The sequence below is a fragment of the Vigna umbellata genome, chromosome 1, assembly GCF_029865625.1.
Source record: "Vigna umbellata cultivar VRB3 chromosome 1, Vumbellata_1.0, whole genome shotgun sequence".
NCBI lineage: Eukaryota > Viridiplantae > Streptophyta > Magnoliopsida > Fabales > Fabaceae > Vigna > Vigna umbellata.
The window spans coordinates 86,814,295-86,839,080 of NC_142165.1; the positions used below are offsets into that span (position 1 = coordinate 86,814,295).

At 30.2% G+C, this 24,786-nt stretch overlaps 1 protein-coding gene across 1 annotated transcript; it reads right to left on the reverse strand.

The window, feature by feature from the left end:
- Positions 1-6,209: 6,209 nt before the first annotated feature.
- Positions 6,210-9,245, reverse strand: VND1 (vascular related NAC-domain protein 1). Its single transcript, XM_088114385.1, has 3 exons — positions 8,934-9,245; positions 8,340-8,611; positions 6,210-6,860 (listed from the first exon to the last, which is right to left on the reverse strand). The coding sequence occupies exons 1-3, from the start codon at positions 9,085-9,087 to the stop codon at positions 6,309-6,311; spliced, it is 978 nt and encodes a 325-aa protein (XP_087970511.1). The 5' UTR covers positions 9,088-9,245; the 3' UTR covers positions 6,210-6,308.
- Between the last annotated feature and the right edge of the window lie 15,541 nt (positions 9,246-24,786).

Consider the following 24,786-nt stretch of genomic DNA (forward strand, 5'->3'; position numbering starts at 1 on the left):
AATTATGTATGTTGTTGTCAAGTCTCTTGAATTGAATATAGGAAACACGTTGGTATGTATTGGCATAGAAAGAAAGTAGATGCCATCTGAAAGTTCTTTAATTCCTTATTTAAATCTGTCTTGTTTCTATAATGGTTTTCCTCCGAAAATTACGTACCTAAGAGCTTTTTCACATTTCGACATTATTAAAACATCTTCCATAAGAGAAATAATTACCCATTTTGATAAAATAGATAACAAGATGAAAAAAAAACTACGAAGTTGAATATTACTTGATGTGATGTAATAAAATTAGAGTAAGTAATCATATAGAGAAAAATGTTGTCAAATTTTATTTTCTACAAGAAATTATCCTCTTCGAGACTAATACATTTATTTTGAGTATTGTTTCTAAATATTTACTATAGTCGTATATTCAGTATGAACTTGTAATTATTATTTAAACCACGAAAGATTCAACGTGGAAATAAATAAATATCACTTCGAAAGAACATTAGAGTATAGTTTTTTTAAGATCCTAAACTTTTTATTAGGATTCTAAACAATTAATTAGTTATACAAAGAAAGTTAAAGATAAAAAAGTGAAAAGAACCACTTTAAAATTTTGTTGTGAACCATCACGGAAAAATTACATCCACCTATATATTGAAGTATATATTTTAATTTCAAGATGGAAAGCAATAAAGTTTTTAAAACTAAAGAATATATTATCCTCCTCTATATTACAGCAAATGCTTTTAACAGAAGAATATTTGAGGGAATATTAGCTCTATATATAAGAACTAATCTACCCTTTTTTTTTTTGCACTATACAATTTTTTTTCCTATAAAATATCATCAATTAAAAATAATTTTTATTTGTTTAAATAAGTGATTGATTTATTACATTAATTTTATGTTTTCCTAGCTTGTACTTAAATTAAAATTATAGTTATTTATTTTTATAAAAAACTTAAAAGAACATGTTGTTTGAAGAGAAAATTTAAAAGAAAAATAAAATGATAGAAAAACTTATGAGAATAATTTAATTTCTTAAAATTAAAGAAATTTAAATTTCACTTAAAGTGTAAGATTTTAAGATTTTTTATGCTATTTTCTCTCAAATCTATATTTTTTCCCCTCATTTCGTTCGTTACCTATTTTTATTAGGACATCATTAACTTGAATGAGTACTTTATTGACTCAATATCATCTTTTTACTAATATCATAGATTTCTTTCATGTTAAATATTAATGTGAAATTTTTTTTTATCCGTCATCAGTGTAGTAATGTGTTATAGGGTAAGTTGAAAGTCAAAGAAACTTATATTTAAGACTTAATATTTTGGTTATAATATTTGTAGGGTTGATTTAATGTGATTTTTTACTTCCTTTTGTCCTCAATTTAGTTCCTATTTCATTTGAAATGATTTAATATAATTCATTAGGTTAAATTGGTATTAACAACTTTGAAAGGTAATCATTTGTTAATTTTTTTTTTGTTTTCTTCTCTCTTCACCTTTCACCACCTTTCTTTCCTTTTCCCTCTTTTTTTCACTATGAACCTTCCCCACCATTTTTCATTTCTCCTTTCCACTCTACCACCATTCCACCACCCTTTTTTCATTTCTCCATCTCCTATTTACTAAAATAATTATTTTATCAATTTTAATTGTTTTTTTAAATTTAACCGTTTCTTTTTCCAATTTAACTGTTTTTTTTAAATTTAATCATTTTTTAATCATAAAAATATCAATAAAATAAATAAAAATTATTTATAATAAATTTACAAAAAGAATAATTTTATAATTACAATTATAATGATAACAATAATAATCATTTCAATTTTATAATTTTTATATTTTTTATTATCATAAAAAAAATATCAACAATTGTGCATGTGTTTTTACTAGTTAAAATAAACTTTATATTTGATTGTAAAATAAGATAAAGCATGCGGAAGAGGAACCACATTCATGCACCATTTTATTATGGAAAAAATTAATATGAAGATCTTTTATATGCATATATGAGACGGCTTATTAAGATTGATTGTGGAAGATATCATCACTGGGAATTGTATCTAAATCTAATATTACATGTTAAAGTTTCTTCTTCGTTTATTTTCAAATGCCAAGAATCTCACTTCAACCAGCTTTAAGGTTTTGTTCTGAGTTAGATATACTGAGAAAATCACTTACTCTTAAAATACAAATATTTTACTCACAATAAGTTTGGTTACTCGTCACAAATACTAATTATTGAGTTATTCAAACAGACATAACAAACTCATCACCTTTAAGTAAAATCCTTAAAATATTGAATTTGTGAATAATTTTTTCTTTATATATTATTTAACTCATTTTTATTGAATATGAAAATTCAATTTTGTACTTGAACTCCTCACATAACTTTAATTTTTCTCTTTTGATCATAAGGTAAAACAATAAAAGTTAAACTTCTGAATATTACAATTTGGTAATAAAAGTTCAATGATTACTTCACTAGTATAAACAGAAAGTGTTGACTTTTGTATATAGTGTATTAATATTTAAAATATAATTCCTAAAACAAACATGCGAATCAATATAAATAAAAGGAAAAAGTAAGGAACTTCAAAAGAAATTACAATAGGAATAAACATAATATTGATAGTTTTTTTACATAGAAAAGATTAAACAAATGTACAGTGGAAATTAATATATCAAATATTAAAAGCTAGACGGTTTAAATTGTCTTTCAAATAAAAGAAAAGACAAAAAAAAAAAAGAGAGGATGAGCAAGTAATAGACATAATCAAATGATCATTCGACATTTAAGTTGTAAACATGCATTAAATTAAGGTAAAATATCTTCGGAGGTTTCTATTTCTGCAAATTTGTATCAATTGAGTCCTCGTGCTCAGTTAGGTCTCTGTTTTGATAAAATTAAACTAATAATATCTTTACCGTTAATTTTAGTGGATGACATTAACTTTAGACAGTGACATGCTGATCCAACAATTAATTATGACGTGGCGAATGTGATGGAATTTATTTTATTTTAAGTTTTAAATAAAATCCTTTAAACCAAACTAGGGTCCACTTCCCCGTCACTATCATCCCCTTCCTCCGCTACCTCCACCTCGGCGATAACTTTTTCTCTACCCAGATTCCTCCCAAATATGGAACCTGACAGCACCTCCAGTACCTCGCCGTCTCCGACAACAAGCTCACGGGAAACATCCCTCCGGAGCTTGGAAACCTCCCCACGCTTCACAAGCTCTACTGTGGAAACCTCACTCTTCCTCTTCCAAATCTTCTTCTGACTTCAAACCTTCCTCACCTTCTTCTTCTTTTCCATTCTAATCATATTATTTTTATTTTTCTTATTATTTTTATTTTTCTCAAACCACGGTCAGACATTCCAACAAAACAACACCAACAACAGTCGTCACCTAGTCCATAGCGGGCGTCGCTTTCTCTTGGGAGGAGGTTGTCCAGCGGGCTCAAGGTATTGCCGGTGGTGGTGGACTCCGCCGCAAAGAAAAAGATGGCCACCATTGTCGCCGGGATCTCGAAGGTCTCCGATGCGCTGGTTGGGTCCAAGAGTCCGAGAAAGAATTGGGATGAGCAACCCCTGACCACGCCGATTGAAACTGAACACAAAGAAAAGGGTGGTTCTAATTTTGCAGAGAAATCCAATCAGCTATGGGTATCACCATTCATGAAAAGGGTGGTTCTAATTTTGCAGAGAAATCCACCCTCACACATCTCAGTCGCTTCCTGTGCCCCCACTGCAAGAAAAACTCTGGAACCTTGAGCCCTTGCACCCTTTTTGGTTCATCTCTTCGGCCTCCATACCTACACCACACAGAACAACAAAACCGCTCATCAAGCTTCAGTTTTTCACCATACAGAAAAAATGGGGTTTGTGTTCTCGGACTTCATGCAATGTTGACCACTCAAACCCTTCTCTGCACGAGAGAACACGATTTTAATCAACAATCAAAATTGAAACCAAAATCAAACCTGATTTTGACAATCTTGGAGCACAAAGAGAAACCAGAAACGTCAGTCAGTTCCAACAACGAGATTGGAGTTGGGTGTGGAAGGGTGAGAAGACAGTTTCCCAAAGAGAGGAGAAGGTGAGGAAGAGGAAGGGGAAGTGGAGAAGGTGGTTTCCACACAACGAGATATTGTGCCACTTGCTCATTAAAGGACACATCACCATGCCACCTCACTATAAAGTTAACGCCGTCCACTAAAATTAACGGCAAAGATATTATTGGTTCAATTTTATCAAAACAGGGATCTAATTGAGGACTTTCAGAATACGAAGACCCAATTAATACAAATCTACATAAATAGGAACTCTAAAGACATTTAACCTTAAATTAATAAAATAGTATATAAGATTAAATAAATGCAAGAGGTACTTGACAAAAATCACAAAAAATTGTGTGTAAAAATGACTTGTATATGTGCAACGATTTCTTCTGTGATTATAAAACTTAACTATTGCTCATAAGAAAGCAAGTTAAATATTAACTATTAATTGTACTATGTGCTTTGAGAGGCATATGTTATATGAGATTTTGACGGAAATGAATATCCATAACTGAATGACTATAACTTTCACTTATTAATTCTGCTAAGTAAGTTAGATATTTTAAGAATGGTTGAGGAATTCTACATACAGAAATGATATTTTCAGAAACATAATTTTTTTTTCTTTACTTTCTATTTTTTTTACAAAAATATAAAAATTTATTTTTTTATAACTATTTATTTTTGTAATACATGTCAAATGAATATAAACATGTATCATCTTATGTTACTTTTCTAAAAAATACAGAAAGTATAAATTTCTCTTTTGTAGTATTATCAACACCTATTTTAAGGAGTAATAATAACATCATACACTTTTATATTTATTTAACATATAATAAAAGAATAAAATGATCATATGAATTTTTGTATTTTTTTTTAAAAAGAGAGCAAAAAGTAAAAATAATAATGTCAAATGAATGTGAAAATTTTGTATGTAAAAAGTATAATTTTTATTTAAAAAGAGATGAGAAGGAACTTGCTTTATAATTTCATGTGTATATATATATACACACTTGTGACTACTAATTAGGCCAAATCTAAAAAGGAAAACAAGCTGGATTCTTATACAAAAACTAACTTGTAAGTTATTTTTCTGGAAATATATACAAATTTATCTTTTAGGAGGAAAATGTGCTTTATAATATATGCCTTGTCATCCTGTACTCTTTATCGTTCTTTAAATTACCAATTATAGAAAATAAGAGTAAATGTATAAAATAAGATTATTATTGAAGAAATAATATTTTTTTAACTTCATTAAATAAGATATTTTGAAAAATTGAGTTGGAAATATACATTAAAATAACTCAAATATGAAGAGGGAATTTAAGTTTTTGTATCCTTTTGTTTCTTGGTTTAGAGAGCTGCTTTGTTATAAAAAAAATCGGTGAGAATAGTTTTTGAAATCTATAATTCTTATGCAAAAAACCTGTTTTGTTAGAAAAGAAGTATTAGATAAAAAAAAGTTCATGAAATCTATAACACAAATACAAAGATCTATGCATTAATTTTTCTTGAAACCATAAAATATCAAAAGTTACGTGGACAATGGAGTAGAAAGTGAAGAAAGGAAGAAAAATGAAAAAAATAAAATACGTGAGATGATTTTTAAGACGTTTGGAAGAAGAAGAAAAAAAGTTAAACACATATATATATAAGTACATAAATTTCCAAACGAAAAAGTAGAGTATGCAAAGTTAAAAATTTAATATTTTATTATATTCCAAGCAATATATTAACTTTTTTTTCCCTTCACGCATAAGAAATAAAACCTAATGCAGACAATTTTTTGCATATATATTCCGTCAGCAAATCCAAGTGGCTTCTAAACATGAAAAAGAAAGAAGTAGCCATGAAGACATAAAGCAACGGAATGCATGCTTAATGAAGAGGGCACATGACAAGGTTTCTTTTTACTCAAAAACTTAAAAGAATACAACATTTAACAGTGACAGATGCTGTTTGATATTAATTTTTTTTTAAATATAATTTTTTTTATGACTATTTTATTTTTATAATATATGTTAGATAAATATAAATGTATGTCATCCTAACGTGATAATTTAAGTGTTAAAGTACATAAGTTATAAGAAGTGATATTGAGCGCATGAATCTTAGTTTACACTGACACGAGAGAGATTCTTCTTACAAATGAAAATTACACATATAATGATATATGTCTCAACATCCATACAACATATTTATATAGCTAACACCAATGCAAGAAATGAACCCTAATCATTTTTCAAATACACATATCCCGATGTCACAGTCTGATGAAGCTGCACTTAGAAAAGGGTTGAACTTGTTCCTTTCATTAGTATTCTGGAGTAGCAACAATGCCATGTCCGACCCACTGTGACCTGCAAAGCTTGACATCCCTTCTATTTCATGCCTCTCTTCTTGACTCAACTGAGAAGCCACAAACTTGTCAAGTGCCCTCCAATCGGTCACCTTCTCAGAACCATCTTCCTTGTTAATGTTGTCTGATATAAGGGACACTGATGTCGAGCTTTGCTTTTTCACTATTGTCATGGAAGGACTTTCTAGCTCAGGAAGCTGCATCGCTTCTTCTGCATGCATCAACCTTGTCTCTTTCTTGTGCAACAAATTTTCAGCCGAAATATTGTTCCGCTGTGGTTTCCTTAACATAAGGTCGATAGGATCCACCCAAGAGTAGACACCACATGCTTGTTCCTCGTATGTGTACCTTCGATCCCACCCTTCGATAGTCTTCGTTTGACCGTTCGTTCTTTTCCTGAATGCTCTGCACACAACCCATCCTTCTTCCTGCACACACTCGATTATATGTTGGAAAGCTAAGATGAGACTTTCACTTTCTCTTGAAATGTATTATGTTTGACTTCCCTAGTTCAACTCATGTTTTTAATGGAAAATAAAAAAGTGAAAGTTCGTGTTTAACTTTTCATGAGTGTTTTTTCCTATTAGCTTTTGCAAATTTTCGGCCTGTGTGGTATGAATGGTACTATAGCCACTTAATAAACAAATTATTAGTTGCATCCTTAAGAAAGCATTCAATAAAAGAATATTATTGTGGCTTATTTGAGAGCGAAATAAGTCTCCTTTTGGTTCTTTATCTGTTCACCTTTTATGTCTTCCGAATTGAAAATTGATATATACTAGCAAAAGGTTTGTAAATGGTGACATTTGCTTAATTATTTGATTTTTTCTGGCTATGTCGTTTTTCAACCAGAAAGACACGAGAAAAGATGCAAAAAAAGGACATGTGATTTGAATCCACTTGTTTGACTTTAAAACTAGAATAATCCAAAAAATCTTATAATAATTGTTCGAGAAACAATTTTTTTTTCTCTTACAGTTTTCTTTTCTCTGAGAAATTATTGACTACTTGTTACATAGACCTACTACTTGCAGTGCGCAAAAAAGTCATTGAGGGTTTTTTTTCTATATGAACATATATAGCATATATACTTGTAATTAAGTTCAATAAAGAGAAATACCTAGAACTTAAACATATTAAACTGGACATTCGTTTGTTTGAGGAAAAACAATTTCTTATTTTCTGTATGTAAATAACAACTTAATTAGATAATAATTTATGTACATAATTAAGTCTCCAACAAGTTTATAGAAAAACAAAATCACTATGACAAGGTAGAAGTTGTCTTCCTTTGTTCCTCAAAAATTCTTTTACCATATCAAAAAAGAAGATGGGTTTTCACATATGACAAGAATTAAAAGTGTATCAGAAAAGAAAAAGAAAACGCTTTTGAAAGAACTGACTTTTGACTTCTTGTTGGTAAAAGTTCTGTAGCAAATAGGTAGAAAGCTTGTACGTGCCTTGAATATTCAGTCAGTCTACGAAAGCAAACTTGTTAGGGCCTATATTAAATTATAAAATTCATTTAGGGGAACTAATCAAGTGCTCAATCTGCACTGATGCAGAAACAGAAGCACATGAGACTAAACTAACGTTTTTGCTGAAGGAATTACTCGGAAATTGGAAAGTCATTGGAAGTGATTAATTAACAGTGACTAAGCTAGGAATAGTGTGAATAGGACAAGGTTAGGGTAGTGAAATATGTGATAATTACGTATAATTGACTAAATGAAGGGCCATCTAAAGGAACTCATCGAGTGTGAACTCATAATTAACATCTCAAATTCAACTCCATGAACAAGAAAATGATTATTTAAATATAGTTGAGAAAGCAAGAATTTAGCAGAATACGTAAAAGGGTATATGGCAATGGTATATTTGTGCATAATACATAAAGATATACTTGCCTGTGGAGGTCCATTCTCGACAGTTTCAAGCCTATACTCGTGCATGATCCAATCAGTTTTCTGTCCATTAGGGGCTCTTCCTTTGTAGAAAACGAGGGTCTTTCTCATGCCAATAAGTTTGGTCCTTTCGTACACTGATTTGTCTCTTCCTGTCGCCTTCCAAAACCCTGCCATTGTAGCTCTGTTGGTTCTTGTCCCAGTTGGATATTTTTTATCTTTATGACTAAAGAAATACCACTCATTCTGCTCCTCATACCCAATCCTGCATCTCTCTGCCAAACTCAAATCTTTCACAACAATACTCTAAAATCTTTTGAAAAAAAGACAAAGATCTAGCTAAAAACACTTGTTCAACAAAAGTTTGATCAATTTTACACTTAAAACCCTACTTTGATTCACGAAGAAAACTGAAGGTGTAAGTGGGTGTTTGGGAAATGGTTAATTTTTTTTTTTCATATTAAAGTTCATTAAGCTTATACAAATGGAAGATTACTTCTTCTTAGATAAATTGAAGTATATCATGCATTACTCTGAAGGATAATTAAGAAGTACTATACGTATATATAATGTTTATATATGTGCGCATATACATACCTTGGAGATCCCATGGTTCAATGCGATATAGGTCGATTTCTTTGATAACGTCAAGATCAATCTTCTGAGAAGCAACTTTTTTCCTGAGATAATAACCCACAAGTTCTTCATCTGTTGGGTGGAAGCGAAACCCCGGTGGGACACACGACTCCATATCCTATGAATCACTGGAACTGCATAAAATTCACCATTAATACCTTCCACCCTTGAGTTTCTCCATCATGTATGAATTATAAGCATGAAGAGATGAATGTACGAGTATATATGAATGTGTATGTGAGAGAATATAGGGTGAAAGAAGAGAAGCAAAGAGAAAACACTCCAGTAACCAAAAAGCTAAAAAGGCAAAGGCGAAGAAAAGGAAATATATAATAGGAGTCCTCTTGGTGAAAAGGTGGCAAGTGCTATCAGAGATGACCATCATCTCATTTGGTGGAGAGCAATACTCAAGGGAATTGAATTGAAAAGGAAATAAAAATAAGCGCGTGTTATAAACAAAAACCCATAATTTGAGAAACAATGATTAATTTCTTCCCTGGGTACACAGAGAAAGGAAATAACCAAATCATGAGAGTTAGGTTTTGATGAAAACCATGAGGAGTTGGAGCTTAGACCTCTGTTTGTGAAGGGTCTGCGAGAAACGGACAGCTAGAGGCTTGTGCTAATCATGCTGTCTTGTGTTGCTGAATGGTGTGAATCATTCATCAAGAACGGGGTTTCCCAATCCACGTTACCATTCATAATTATACATATTCTCAAATAATCCTATCATCTTATTCAAAATTTCTAAACTTTCATCTAAACATTTTCATATAAAGTTTCAAACTCTACTTTTTATTTGTTAAAAAAACACCAATATGGGTAAAAATACTGATAGTTATAAAAGCAAAGAAATTGTAAAGGGTAGATGAGATGACGTTATCACAAATTGGGCACGCGTTTGGTCGAAAGCTAAAAGCTTGAGGGACAAAAAGAGAGACACCGTTTTATTGGATCAAGGCCTGCCACGGGCTAAGGGATAATAATAAAAAGAAAAGGGAAAAAAGTTAAGGTTAGATATATACATAGAACACAACACAAGCACAGTAGCCATTAGCCAAAGTCTGTCTCGTTGTGGAAGCTGACCCTCTGACTCTCTTGTCCCTTTGTCGAGAATTTTCACAGCACACATCAGTCTTCAACTACAACTTTTCGGGTACCCTACCCTTACCCTTTGCCCTACGTCCTTCCTTTCTAGGTTTTCATCAACATTCTTCATCAAACACTTCAACACTCGTTTGGGAACCAGATTGGGAGAATGTATAATCAATCAGTTATGTATGAGAAAACACCAGACATAGATAATAATACACAAGATAATAAACGAAAAGAAAAAATTATAAAAGGTGAAGTGTTATGGAGAAAGGTGGTTGTTGTTTGTGTGATGTTTGGATTTGGCATGCAGAGATAGTAATTAGCTGACCTGATAATCAGTGTTAGTGTTAAAGAGAAGAGCAATGAGGAAGAAGTGGACAAAATTAATGATGATGATGATGAGGTGAAGGAGAGAAACTATGAGGGAGAGAACAACATGATGAGAGAGAGTGAGAATAGAAATGGTGTTGGGAGAGAGGAATGGAAAGGGTATAATCCATATATAAAGGAAAATGTTATTTGGACAACAAAAGTTTGACACAATTTTGACAACGGCGACGTGGCAGCTGTGCATTGGCTCAGTGAATTGAAAACAAACCAGAAAAAACCCAAAATACCCCTCAACCCGGTTCAGTGAGCCAATGCACAGCTGCCACGTCGCCGTTGTCAAAATTGTGTCAAACTTTTGTTGTCCAAATAACATTTTCCATATATATAAAAGAGAGGAAGGACCACTGAGTTGCGCATGGCTTCATGGTTGTTCCCCCATGTGACGTCATAGCCTAGCTTCCTACCCCATTTTCTTTTCTCTTTTTGCTCATCTTTTTCTTTCTTTTCTTTTTCTTATTTTTGTTTTTTACCTTCGTCAAACCACAGCTTTCTTTCTTTTTCTTTTTCTTTTTCTTCTTCTTCTTATCTTATCCCACCTTAGGTTACCTATTTATTTTACTCAGATTATTTTTATTTTTAACTGCTGTTGTTATGTATCGCAGACTCAACGTTTTTTGAACAATATGGTTGAAGCCTTCCTTTCTAGAATCCTGTCTCGTACCGTGACTCTCTTCATTTTTCATACACTTTCAGTTATTAACTGAACCTAAACTTTTCATTATTTTACTGTACCTTTCTTAGTGGTTTCACAGATTTTAAGTAAGACGTATAATTTCGTGATATACACATGTTGCGTATGTCGGATGTATCATATCGTCTACTTAAAACAATTTTATTCTCGCTAGTTCCCATGTTATCCTTTCGTGTTGGGTATGCCGGACTCTAATCGATTGACAGATTCCTTCTAACGGTGTTATAATGTTAAGTCAACTTAAATTCGATGGATAAAATAATTAATGCTATAATAAATTACTAGTACAAAATCTCAACAATCATACTTTTAACATGTATCTATAATTTTTTCTATAGACTTTTGATTAAGGTAAGTCTAATCACAATCCTTTAAATCTCATTAGATTAATTAGATGTTTAGACTATTCTAATCATAACGATTTCCTCCATGCTTGGACGATTGATCGTTTATTGCAATAGATATGTACTCTTCAGTACATACAATGTATGTCATCCCACAAGTTTTAAGGTTGAGTAAAGCTTTACAAATTGTGTCAACGTCTTGCGGATCATGTTGTCAACGCTGACACCGAATACATAACGTCGTGTACATTATGAAGGTTGATGGTGCAAGATCTTACGCTCATGGGGGACACCATGTGTCCATCAGGTTTTCTATAAATAAGGACCATGTGGTCCCGTCATTTTCACCACTTTTGCTTACACAATCATTTTTGTACCACACAATTTCAAATTATTTCCGGTCTAAAGGTAATAATGTCTGTCATTAACATCTTGTAGGAAGGCTCCTTTGGTCGGGAAGGCAAGGAGTATTTTTTCGTCAAAAAAATCAACAACAAATTTTATGCTAAGTTTGATGATATTTTTGTATATATTAAGGGGACATGGGTGAGAAGAAGAAGAGAAGAAGGATGAGGAGGAAAAGGAGTAGGAGAAAGAGGAAGAGGAAGAGAAGGAGTAAGAGGTGTGACAACGGAGGTGCGGTGATAGCAGAGATGACAATGGTTGAGTTACGATGGCTCGATCACGATAGCAGCTGGAGTTGGAAGAGGTGAAAGAGGAAGAAGAGGAGGAGGAGTCAAAAGCAAGAAGCGATGTGATGACATCAGTGGAGGAGGAGGAAAAATAGGAGGAGAGAAGGAAGAAGAAGAAAAGAAAAAAGATAAGATGAGAAAGAAGAAAAAAACCAAATCGTAATATTTATCGACGAATTTTACCGACGATTATAATTTATCGATAATTACCAATAAATATTTACGGATAAATTCCATTCGCTATTAATTACTGGTAAATTTCACAATTATTAAAAGAATTTATCAAACAACTATTTTACTAATAGTTTTTAGTCATTAATTTTCTATCCATAAACTTGAATTATTAATTAATTTTTTCTATCACAGACTAATTATATGCTAGCTGATAACCTACTTTTTTTTTATATATACTGGTTAAATATCATAAAAAAATATATCCTCCGTAGTGGTGATAACCTGAATATTTTTAATTGATTTATGTGTATAATATATATTTTTATATGTGTATGAGAACTAAATTAAAATGACACATAACGCATATGGGCCAAATGTAAAGTTTAAAAGAGAGTAATATCATAAATGTATAAAAAAAAAATCAAAATGTTAACATATAAATGTATAAAACCAATTTAATAAGTTATTTATGTATAGATAACAAATCGAGAATTTGTACCTGTATACAAATAATATTGATATTTAATAATATGTATTTTGAAATTTAAGTGAGATTTATTTATTAATAAAAATATAATGTCATAAAAAAGAGTGTAAGAATATGTACATAACTTTTTTTCCATCTCATTTCTTTATCACTTTTTTTTTATATATAAAATTTTAGCAATATTATCTATCACAGCCATCAACTATGTGAGGAAGGGATTGAACATAACTTTGATATTATTGTACAGTTTCTTTAAGTTTAGATTTTTTAATTTATATTTCTTTCAAAAATTTAAAATATATAATCAGTTCACTTTCTATGTATATATATTTCTTTTTTCTTGGGTGAGATGTGATCCAAATTAATATATATATATTATAAAGAGGTGGAGTTAGAACCAGAGAAAACAAATAAAGAAGAAGAACTATTTGAATTCAGTGTCTATAAGGAAATATTTATTAGAGATTAATTGTTTAAATATAATTTTTATTATGTATGAGATTAATTTTTTTTTGTTAAATATATACATAATTCTTCTCTTTATAATAGAAAAAATATGAACTAAGTTCAAAATATAAATAAGAAATTAACTAAAGATAAACATAAAATAAAAATAAATATAAAATAAAGATAATATATTTAACAAAAATAATAATAAAAGCATTTCTCTTAATATTATTTTTAATTTTCTTGTTCATGAAAATACCTAGTAAATCATGTGTACCAACTTCCTAATATATTTACATTCCATGTTCTTATTTGGAATATGTATATATCGATGATAATATATATTTTGTACACATTTCTAATTTTGTTGTAGAGTAATTTCACTTTTCATAATGTTTTTAATACTATTTTTAACTTATTTCAATTGCATTTGATTTTAAATTTCTAGCACTTTAAAATGATATATGGTTTTTCAGATTTGAACATCATTATTACTTTTCAGGATGACTCGATTTTTTTTTTCAATTTAGTCATTTTATTTTTTTAAATGATCAAATTTGATTTTTTTTTAAATTGATATTAATGTTGTGTCCATATCAAGTGTTAATTGATGAAATTTTTATAAATTTAAGGTTTAAACCCTCCCTTAGTCCTCAAGTTTGTATGAAAATCTCAGTTGGGTCCTCAAGTTTTTTTCTGTCTCAATTGGGTCATATTTTTTGTAAAAGTGAGCACATTGTACCATAACCGTTAAGTGGTGTGAGACGGCGTTAAATTGGTGTGAGCTGGATTTTTTCATTTACTGACGTGGCATTGTGCACTAAAATTGAAAGGCCACGTGGTGATGTTTTGACTAGAACCAGATCTTCTCCTCCCTCCCCCTCTGCTTCCTTCCATCGGCGCCACCCACAAAAAATTGTTGTAAATTTGCTAGCTCTTATATCTTCTGGATTGTAAATTAGCAGGTTTTGCACTGTGGGAACTGTTATTCTGTGCAAGAAACTCTCATTTTCAAGTTATTAGTGTTTTGCTTCAAGTGGGTAGGGTAAAGTAGTGATTTTTGTGGCCTCAGGTTTGATTTGTCGAATTGAGGGTTTATCTGATAGTTAGATTTTGTATCTTCTTGGTGTTTTATGGATGGGTTATGTGTTTTGTTTTCTGATTTGTGACCAAATCTGGGTTGCTACTGTAGCTAATGTTGTGATTTATTTTGTGTGACATGAGTTTAGTGATTATGGGTACTGAAGAAGAGGATAATAAGATAGAAATATAGACAGGAAATTTTATGACTTCATACTCTTTCCGTAATCTTTTCTGTATCATCTAATAACTTTTTCTTTTCACTATTTATTTGCCTTCTCCCCTCATTGCTTCCATATTCTTGATGATGATGATGATAGATCTGGCATACCTTACAACTAGTTATTCTGTTCTGGTCCCTTTCCTCTTGATCACGGTATCTAACAATTAAAGTCCCGATTTTGCCACAATTTGAAGAGGATAATAAGATAGAAATATAGAAATCTGGGAATGCAGATAACGGGGTGAATGTATTGAGACCGGGAACTGGTTCTGTGAGAAGGAGGGTTAGTTGGTTAGTGGGCATAATGGGTGGCATGTGTTGCAAGCCCTCTGCCATTGAAGACAGTAAGGAGAGTCCAAGGGAGCGTTTATCGAGCAAGGCTGTGTCGGACTTGCGTGTATCTAGGGGAACTTCATCGAGGAGGGAGGAAGTTTTTAGGGTAAAAGATAGATATGATAACAATGAGGGAAGAACGACATTGATTGATAAGCAAGGGAATGGTTCTGCTAGAGTGCAAGGTGATAGTATTGAAAGAAAGAGGGAGAAAATGGAATATGCTGTTGCTCCACATCCGGGGATTGGTAGTGTTCCCAAAGCCATGGAAGGTGAACAGGTTGCAGCTGGGTGGCGCCGATGGAAGGAAGCAGAGGGGGAGGGAGGAGAAGATCTGGTTCTAGTCAAAACATCACCACGTGGCCTTTCAATTTTAGTGCACAATGCCACGTCAGTAAATGAAAAAATCCAGCTCACACCAATTTAACGCCGTCTCACACCACTTAACGGTTATGGTACAATGTGCTCACTTTTACAAAAAATATGACCCAATTGAGACAGAAAAAAACTTGAGGACCCAACTGAGATTTTCATACAAACTTGAGGACCAAGGGAGGGTTTAAACCTAAATTTAAAAAAAAACAAAAGATATCATGTGTCAAATCATGATCGTGCCACGTGTCACATTAAACTTTTACAAATTACAACTATTACTTTATATTTATATTTTAAATATTTTTGAAAAATTAGAAGTTTTAATAAGGTTAATTTGAATAATTAGATGAAGTAATATTATATATAAATTATAAAGAAATATTTAACATGTATTTATAAGTTGTAATTAAAATTAATTACTAATTTGGTGTCAAATTAGAAAGAGGCCAAATTACTCAATTTTAATAAAAGAGTGACTAAATTGAATCAAAATTATAAATATGGAGACTAAATTGAACCAAAATTATAAACATAAAGATTAAATTGAAAACAAGTAGTAAGAGTGGCACGTCGTACTATTATTGCCACGTGAAATGATCACAACCCGACACATAACATTTTTTTATTTTTTAAAATTAAAAGGAAGATTTTACCAATTGACATGTGACATATACAAACACATTGTTAACGTTAATATAAAGGAAATGACCAAATTGAATTTTTTTAAAAATATAAAAGAACTAAATTAAGAAAAAGATAAGTGAACGAAGTTGAACCAACAGAAGAAAAATGAAGACCAAACCTATAATTAGGTCTATTTTTAGAAATTAAAACAAATTTGTTTGAAATTTTATAAAGGAACCTACAAATTTGATTTTAGTTGTATTAGCTTATATATTTATAGTTAAACTTTTAAACTTGATTTGAACCCATGATTAGACCCATAATTTCTTAAGTTTTTAAAGCCTATATAAGGCCTAATTGTGTTTAGAATTAAAGGAAAGAAATCATTTGTCAAATTTTAAAAGTTTTATTGGTTTTACTTACCCTTTTTTCTCTCTCTATTTTCACTTTTGTCTTTTCATATTCTTTTATTATTGTTCTTTTTTATTTTTGATAGTCAATAATGGAGAACTAAATTTGTAGAGATCAATTCATGAAATCAATATTAATGAAGTTTTGCACTAATGATTCTTTGTTCTGAGTTTGTTATTCTCTTCTCAAATTTTAGTTTTACTTTGTGATATTAGTTTGAATTTATGAAGTTATAATTTAAATTAGGAATCGGTTGAATCTTAATTTGATAACTAAATACATATTGGATTGCATAATATTGAGATTTATCACATAAACTATTTAGTTGATTAACTAAATGTGAATCTTTAAATCACTATGATTTTCAAATTGTTTAGTTATTGAATTTGTGATTGATATATTTATTTTAATTCTCTTAATTTCAGTTTTTTATTTCTGAGTTCATTTCACAAATTTTCATTAAATTTTCAATTCCTAAACTCAAATTAATTTATAAAAGAACATTAGAAAAGATTCAATATTATTATATAATCTATCTAAATGGTCTCTATATTACAAAATTGAATAAACCTTAATATCTTCAATTTTATTCAACAATAAACATCATCAACAATCAACAAAACACATTCTAAATTCTTACTATTCTCAAACTAAACCATAAGTTTTAAAATTTCATTTGTAACATAAATAATACATTGAATTAAATATTACCGAGATTTTTCTAGTTTTCATGAGTTCAGCAAGAAATTAATTTCTCATCTTATATTGAGTTTTCTCATGAAAGTTTTCTATCTTCTCCATCTTTTAAATTATTTCGTTTGTTGTTAGTATCAAATCATTGAATAATCGTTTGATTAATCTTGTGTTATGTAAAGAAATTCGAAGAAAAATATTTTCTTATTTATCCTTTAATCAACCATTGAACCATATTCATGTCGTTCTACACTAATTTAATTCACTCCTATTTATTTGTTTTTTTAATTCTATCAAATATTCATCAAAGAAACTGTTTAAATCGATTTGAATATAATTTTAAACAAGAACAACTTAAACTTATTTGTTCCTAGTTATGTTTAATAAGGTCTTAACCATCAAACGCTAAATATAGCTAAAATTTTTGTAACTGAATTAAAAGATTATATATAAGGTTGACGAATACATCTCATGACAATCTATATTTTTTAAAAGAGGAAACTAAGACGACTAGAAATAAAATATGATAACATTAATTTATGGGTTTACATGAAGTATCTATTAATTTTATTAAAGTGAGGGATTCAAACAATATTAATGAAACTTGAATCTAATTATATAGGAATTGACCATTAATTTAAAATTTTAAAACAATGGATTAAGGAAACTTCTGTATATGGTGTACTACTCTCTTATTTTTAATCAATGTGGAACTTAAATTTATATTTTAATTCCCAAGAATACCCTCTTAACTTCACACTTTCTTTTATAGTGTACTCTTCCATTAAAACAAAGAATTTTTTAGAATGTTCACAAATTTATATAAAACTTATCATTAAAGCTTTGAGAAATTTTAAGATATAATAAAGTTAATAATGAAGACTTTGTTGTTGAAAAATCATGTATGTCTAATCAAAGTAACATTAGACATACATTTTTTTTTACTTGAACTAGTTCACCAATCAATTATGAGTGAAGTTAAACCTTTAACTACTCATGGAATTGAAAACTTTAAGCTTTTAAAACTACTAATAAGTTCGAGTCCATTAATCGCCTTGACACTGTGTAAGGGATTTAAAAAATTGTTCGATTACTATATACATTTAATCTTTATTTATGATGAAAGAAAAGTAAAGAATTCAGCGAAGGAAATTTAAAAATATCCTAATTACATGTTTCCTCATTCGCAATAAGATCTTTTTGCGTCAATAAAAATTTGCAAACAAGACATGCTTATGATAGGATATATGAAGAGTGTTTCATTTATTTATTTATTTATTTATTTATTTATTTATTTATTGTTTAGTATTGAAAGACGTGAATAATCCAATTATTATTTGATATTAAGCTACAAATATCTTGAAATTTATCTAAAGCATGATAATTCTTATAAATTTGATAGTAACTTTCATTTAAAAAATAAAAAAGCCATTCAAGAAATTTCAACAATCTAATCAATATAATACACGTATAACTTGTAGAATAACATCAACTATTTCTATTAATTACTGTTGCGTATACTAAGCAAGGTTTTCTGAAATTAAAATTGTTGAAATATTAATTGAGACTATGTTTCGTCGTATATTAAGGTTACATTTGAATTCTGATTGAGTTAAGTTGAACTGTAAAACTTCGTGAGAGAGAAATTATATTCGATGTACATTTAAATTTGGTATTCAATAAAAGCAGAACACACTAAATAGTCTTGCTTTCATTTTTATTGATTTTTGGTTTAATGTCTCGGTAGGTCCCTATTTTCGGCGTGAATCTCAAATAGGTCCCTTTTCTTTTCGGCGTCTCAATTGGGTCCCCATTTTTGTAAAATTGTAACAATTAAAGGCCTACCGTCAAATTGGACAAACGGCCGTTTAATTGTTTATTACGTGGCATGGTCAGTGTTTTCAGTAATCATACGTGGAATTAAAAAAGAGTTTTGTATTAAAAACTATGAAGTTAAATCAGCTTTAGAGAAAGGGCACAGTGGTAATTCCCACTTCATCTTCCCCTCTCCTTCTCACACACAACCCGAGTTCTGAAGCAGAGAGGATGAACCCGAACATGTTCCGCTTGAGGAAGCCATGGGTCCTGCGCCTAACAGTGCGCGATTTGTGATTGTTGGGTTCTTCTTTGCAGGTCTGGTTTTTATGCAGGTTCGATTGTAGAGCGGGAAGGTGCGGTGGCGTGTGATGGCTGCCATGGAGGTTGGGCAACGGCGAGGAAGCTCGCGAGGTGAGGGAGGTTAGTGGTGGTCGCGGCATGGTTGGTGAAGATCGCGAGGTGATGATCCGAGATGAAGGTGCGATTGGGTTCCGAGAATGGAGAAGATGAAGATGGTTGTGCCAAGCTTTCGTCAATGGAGGAGAGGCGCGATGAAGGTTGCGGTGGCTGGTGCGTGTTCGATGATTTGCGTGTGAGAAGAGTGGTGTCGCGGCGGCTGGCGTGGTTGATGGTGGTGGAGAAGAGGACTGTGACTTTGTGCGATGGCGGCGAGATGTTGGTGATGCGAAGACGAACTCGCAGATGGCGGTCGTGGTGGCTTCGAACCCTTGCGCGAAGGAGAAGGAAGGTGGCGGCGGTCTTGGTTGAGGCACCGTTGTGGTCCGTTGATGCGCCGGCGAGAAAGGAAGGAGATGATGTTCTAGCCGTGGCGACGACTTGCGGCATTGGCGGGAGCGGCGGAAGCGGAACGGCAGTGGCGGCTAGGGTTAGGGTTTCAGTGGGTGGAAGATGATAGGGCTGACGTGGCAAGGTTGAAGAGAAGGTGTTTGATACAAAGTTAGTGTGAGATGGGAATCATGCCACGTGTGATTACTGAAAACACTGTTCATTACGTAACAAACAATTAAACGACCGTTTGTTCAATTTGACGACAGACCCCTAATTGTTACAATTTTACAAAAATGGGGACCCAATTGAGACGCCGAAAAGAAAAGGAACCTATTTGAGATTCACGCCAAAAATAGGGACCTACCGAGACATTAAACCTTGATTTTTAAGATAATCTTGATTGTTTGTGAAGGAACTGTTAATGATTTAGGAAAAAACAAGAATTATTCGGAAGACATTATTTCCTCACTTCTATTTTGACACAAAAGAACCTTAGCAACAACTTTTTTATAATAATATAATAATATAATAAAATCTTTTTTTTTAAGTAGTGATATAATTAAATATGGAGAGAGTAGTTACATTAAATCAAGTGAGAGGCAAGATAACTTTTGAGTTACGATAACTTTATTTTAACATATGAAAAAGTTAATTTCGTTTTTTATTATTTTATATAGAAGTTGTTATAAAACCTATCTGAACGCAAATAAATCTGTTTAAATAAATCCATTTATCCTAAACAGGACAACTAAAAATTTTAGAGATTTAACACAAACTTGAAAATGAGATTTCTATTTATTAATAAAATAATTTATATCAAGAGTTTGGAAAACTTCAAACAAACTTAAAAAATGAGATCTTCTTATATACTAATAAATGACAATTGTAATTTATTTACTAATAAAAAAAAATGAGACATTTTTTTCAAGAGACCGAAACTAAAAACCTACCTATTTAGGCCTTAATTAAGTAGACCATGATCATGATCCTACAGACATATATTATTTTACTATTTAACTCATGCCAATTCAACTTACCGTGCCCCAAATCCAAATATACCTTAATCCAACACAACTCTAATCCAAGTTACTTCACTTTTACTATGTACTATGCATCAAAATTCACAAGACAATCTATATTTCTACGTGATGAATAAAAAATCCTTCTTAAAGCAAGGTGATCTCAACTTAATTAATTATGGTCTAAACAAAATTATAATGAAGAGGGATTATTTACATGAATGTTTTTCTCGTGCTTTTCATTCTCTAAAGCCAAATTGTGTTCATTTGAATGTACCCATTGTAGAACTTTTGTGAAGTTGGAATGAAGAAAATGGGGAATGAACATAGGTTGAGGAGTGGGAACAACCAACATGTCTTTGGTGGGTTGGTGAACCTTTGTCTCCAACCTTGACGTAGAAGATAAACATAAATAAATTAAAAAAAAAACTAAGACTCTGAGCAAAATCTTTCCAATTAACTAAAAACATGCCTTCTCTTACACACCTTTCTCATAGTCTTTGTTAACCAAAACCAAATTAAAAGTTAAAATTTGTTTTGAAGTTTAGCTTAATCCTTATTAGAAATTTTAGAAAAAGGATGAGGTATCATTATATAAAAGTTATATAAGAAATTTAATATTATGTTTAATATAAAATTATTAAGAAAAAAATTTTAAGTTTAATTTAACTTTACATTTGATAGATTTTTGAAAATTTTGATATTATCTTAAAAAAGTAAATTTTAAATCTAATTTAATATTAGAAAATTATTTTACGGTGATATTTGCATCTATTTTTATAATGTATATATATATATATATATATATATATATATATATATATATATATTTTATTTTTAGTAGAAGTAGAATGTTAAAAAAAATTAATGTTAAATGTGTGTGAATTTTTTTATTATGCTATTCCAACATTTTAATATATATCTAATATAGAAGTCTACACATCCCATCTCATGATTAAAAAATGCGAAATTACTCATATATTTGTGTTAAAGGAAAAGGAAATGTGTGGCTATATATACATGGAGAACTTGGATTGGATGCAATCCCTTTCATGGCTTATTACAGTGACATATATATAACAAACATGGATATAATGATTTGTGGCAGTAGTCATGTCAAATGATACTCTATTCACTGTTTCTATATATTGATCACCAAAACCTCATTATATTTTGTTGCAGCTGTTAGAACAGTGGGAGTTCAAATGAATCTTCTATGATCTGAGGTGGTCCTCCATTTAGGAAAATGCGTGGTTCAATTAGGTCACAAAATTACAAAATAGGAAGAAAGCGAAGTGAAACGCATGCACCAAGCATTGTTAGTGGCTAGTGAAATCACATCTTTTACGCAAAATCATTCTTCATTAGTAGTAATTTTGTATCATAATATTTATGGTGCACGTGTCCTTCTCATATCCCAATTTGGATGCAAACTATTTACCTTTATTTATTGCTTTGTTCTTTAGTTCGGCGTTTGGATCAAAAGATAAGGAAAGCGATTACTAAGCCATAATTTACCCTCTTATGTCTTCCATTAATAACTTCCAAAGTTTTCATTTACTTATTACCTCTTATAATCTCATCTCTGTTTCACTTTTTAGTTTTTGGCGTGATTTTTTATTATTATAAAGGAGTTAAGATAATGTAAAATAAAGTGAAGAGAAATACAAGCAAAGTGATTCAAGAACTCAACCTAGAAAAAGTTCTTTCGAGAAATTATACATCTTTCTATAACAATGATATATTTTCTTTCGAGTAACTACAAATGGTGTAAGTTTAATTGAATTTGTGAGTCTCATTTTTCATTTAATTTATCTCAATCTCAAATTACTTAAAACGGTCAAACTTCTTTTAATAAATTTGTGTAAAAAAATATATTACGATCATTTTTTATTGACCATACTAGACAAACTCTCTATGGAGTTGGATAAGCAACAGGCTGATTTTATTTCTTTTGTTCTTGACTTCATTAAAGGACCACAGAATGTGTAACAAGAATAACTATTCAATATTTGGTTTTTTAAAGCTATCTAGACTAGAAGATATTTGTTGTATTTTGAGAACTATACGATGAATTATGAAAGTATTATAGAGTATTCTACAATTTGAAAGCAAACAAACCTATTCTATAACAAAATCTGAGCAAACTTATATTATAATTACAATCAATCAAACTTGTTACGTAATTTTATCTAAATAATCTTTTTTTATAGAATTACAACCAGATATGTCTTCATAAAACAACGTATGACTTAAAAGAAAAGAGAAATTGAAACGTTATTACAAACCAATTATTTAACATGATAACTTAACATAAATAGACACAAAGAATAATAAATAAAGAAAAAAAATTACAAATTTAGTATCTTAATATTTAAAATTAAAACTTGTATTTTCTTATATAAATTTATTCATAAGTGTTAGTATAATTGTCCGGTCATTTTAAGAATTGAACTATTGACTCTATAGATATTGGTCGGATAGTCAAACAGTCAAACTAAACCAGAACTAATGTTAAGAATAATTATATTAAATCAGATCATTATAAATTAGACCGTAATTAGATCAACACTAACTAGAAGTTCTCCTCAAAATCTATAAATATAGGTTTGTAGTAGGTTGGTTACCTTCATTGTTCATTTATTGTTAATATTGTGAACATTAACTTTAGCATTGAAATGATTTATGCAGGTAATTCTCCAATTCAACTAAACAATAAAAAGTATGAAGCAGAAAAAGAACATTACATATAATTTCTCCAATTCAACTAAACAATAAAAAGTATGAAACAAAAGAAAAATATTAACCCATAGAATTTGAAGACTTGTTATGAAAATAAAACTTGATTCGATCTATAAACCGAAAATATTTGTGATATTTCTCTTAAAAGAATTTTGAAGACCAAATTAAAAAAAAAAACTCATTTGCATATAACAATTTAAGTTTGTGTGAATTAGAATAAAATATAGTAAAATAAATTAAATTTATTGTTCATATTTTCTTGCATTGATTTGACACTTGGAATACAGTTTTAAACTATCTGACCAAAAGCTTACTCGTATCCACTTCTAGATTCATGGAATAAAACCTCATACCTCATAACTACAATAAAATGTAATAAGAATGAAGAAATAAACCAATTTTTTGTGGGCTACGATACTTAACTAGAATTGTAAGAAGGCAAGAAGGCATGGGAAAAAGTCGCATTATTATTTAAATGAACCGACTTTCTATAAGGCATATGGATTATATAATCCTCAAAAGCATTGATGACTTGGTAAACTTACACAATTAATATGGTACATCTAAATAAATGTAAATGTAGTGTAATGTAACAACATTATGGCAAAGATAAAAACCACTTTATTAGACTTTCACACTTTAGACATTGATGTGGACAGCCTTAGTCCACGTAGGACGGCGGTGTGGTGCACTGTCGGCCGTGGGTCGGGATTATGCGGCGGACCACATCATTGAAACTGATAAGAGACCCCACTGTGGACCCCACCATACTCAGTGGATTAAATGAAATTAGGTTTAGTTGATAAAAACCAGATTTTAATTTCAATATTGTGAATTAACAAATGAAATTGTTAAAAGTATTTTGAAAGAACTTATTAATTGGAACAAAACATAGGTTCTTATTAAAATTGAAACAAAACTTATAAACGTATTTTGCATGAACTTGTGAATTGGAGATGTAGCATGATGTAAAAGTAAAATAATGTATTATTATTATTTAATTAGTAATTTAGTATTTAAATTTTGATTCTTTTGATTTTTATATTTATTTTTTACTTAATTGATTTTTTTATGTAAAAATATTTAATATAATTTCTTGTTAAATTTTTTAAAAGATATTATATGTCAAAATTTAAATTTATTATATACATATATTAAAATCTAGATTAGTTTTTATTTTAAATTTATATGATTTTGACTATATTAATACTTTAAAATGGCAGATAATTTAGATTTGGATACATAACAAACTCAAATTTTCATCTTTGATTCTTTTAACTAAAAAATAATTCAAATTTTAATTAACAAATCAAAATTTTAATTTATAAAACTTTTAAATGATATTATCCCGTATTTATTTCTTTTGGCATGAGAAAAAGGTTGAAAG

Bases quoted from the DNA above. Each gene is read 5' to 3' on its own strand.
- VND1 (XM_088114385.1), bottom strand. From the start codon at position 9,087: ATGGAGTCGTGTGTCCCACCGGGGTTTCGCTTCCACCCAACAGATGAA. The intron at 8,612-8,933 runs GTATGTATATGC...TGAGTTTGGCAG, and splicing joins TGAACCATGGGATCTCCAAG to AGAGATGCAGGATTGGGTAT. The intron at 6,861-8,339 runs GCAAGTATATCT...GAGTGTGTGCAG, and splicing joins TCGAGAATGGACCTCCACAG to GAAGAAGGATGGGTTGTGTG.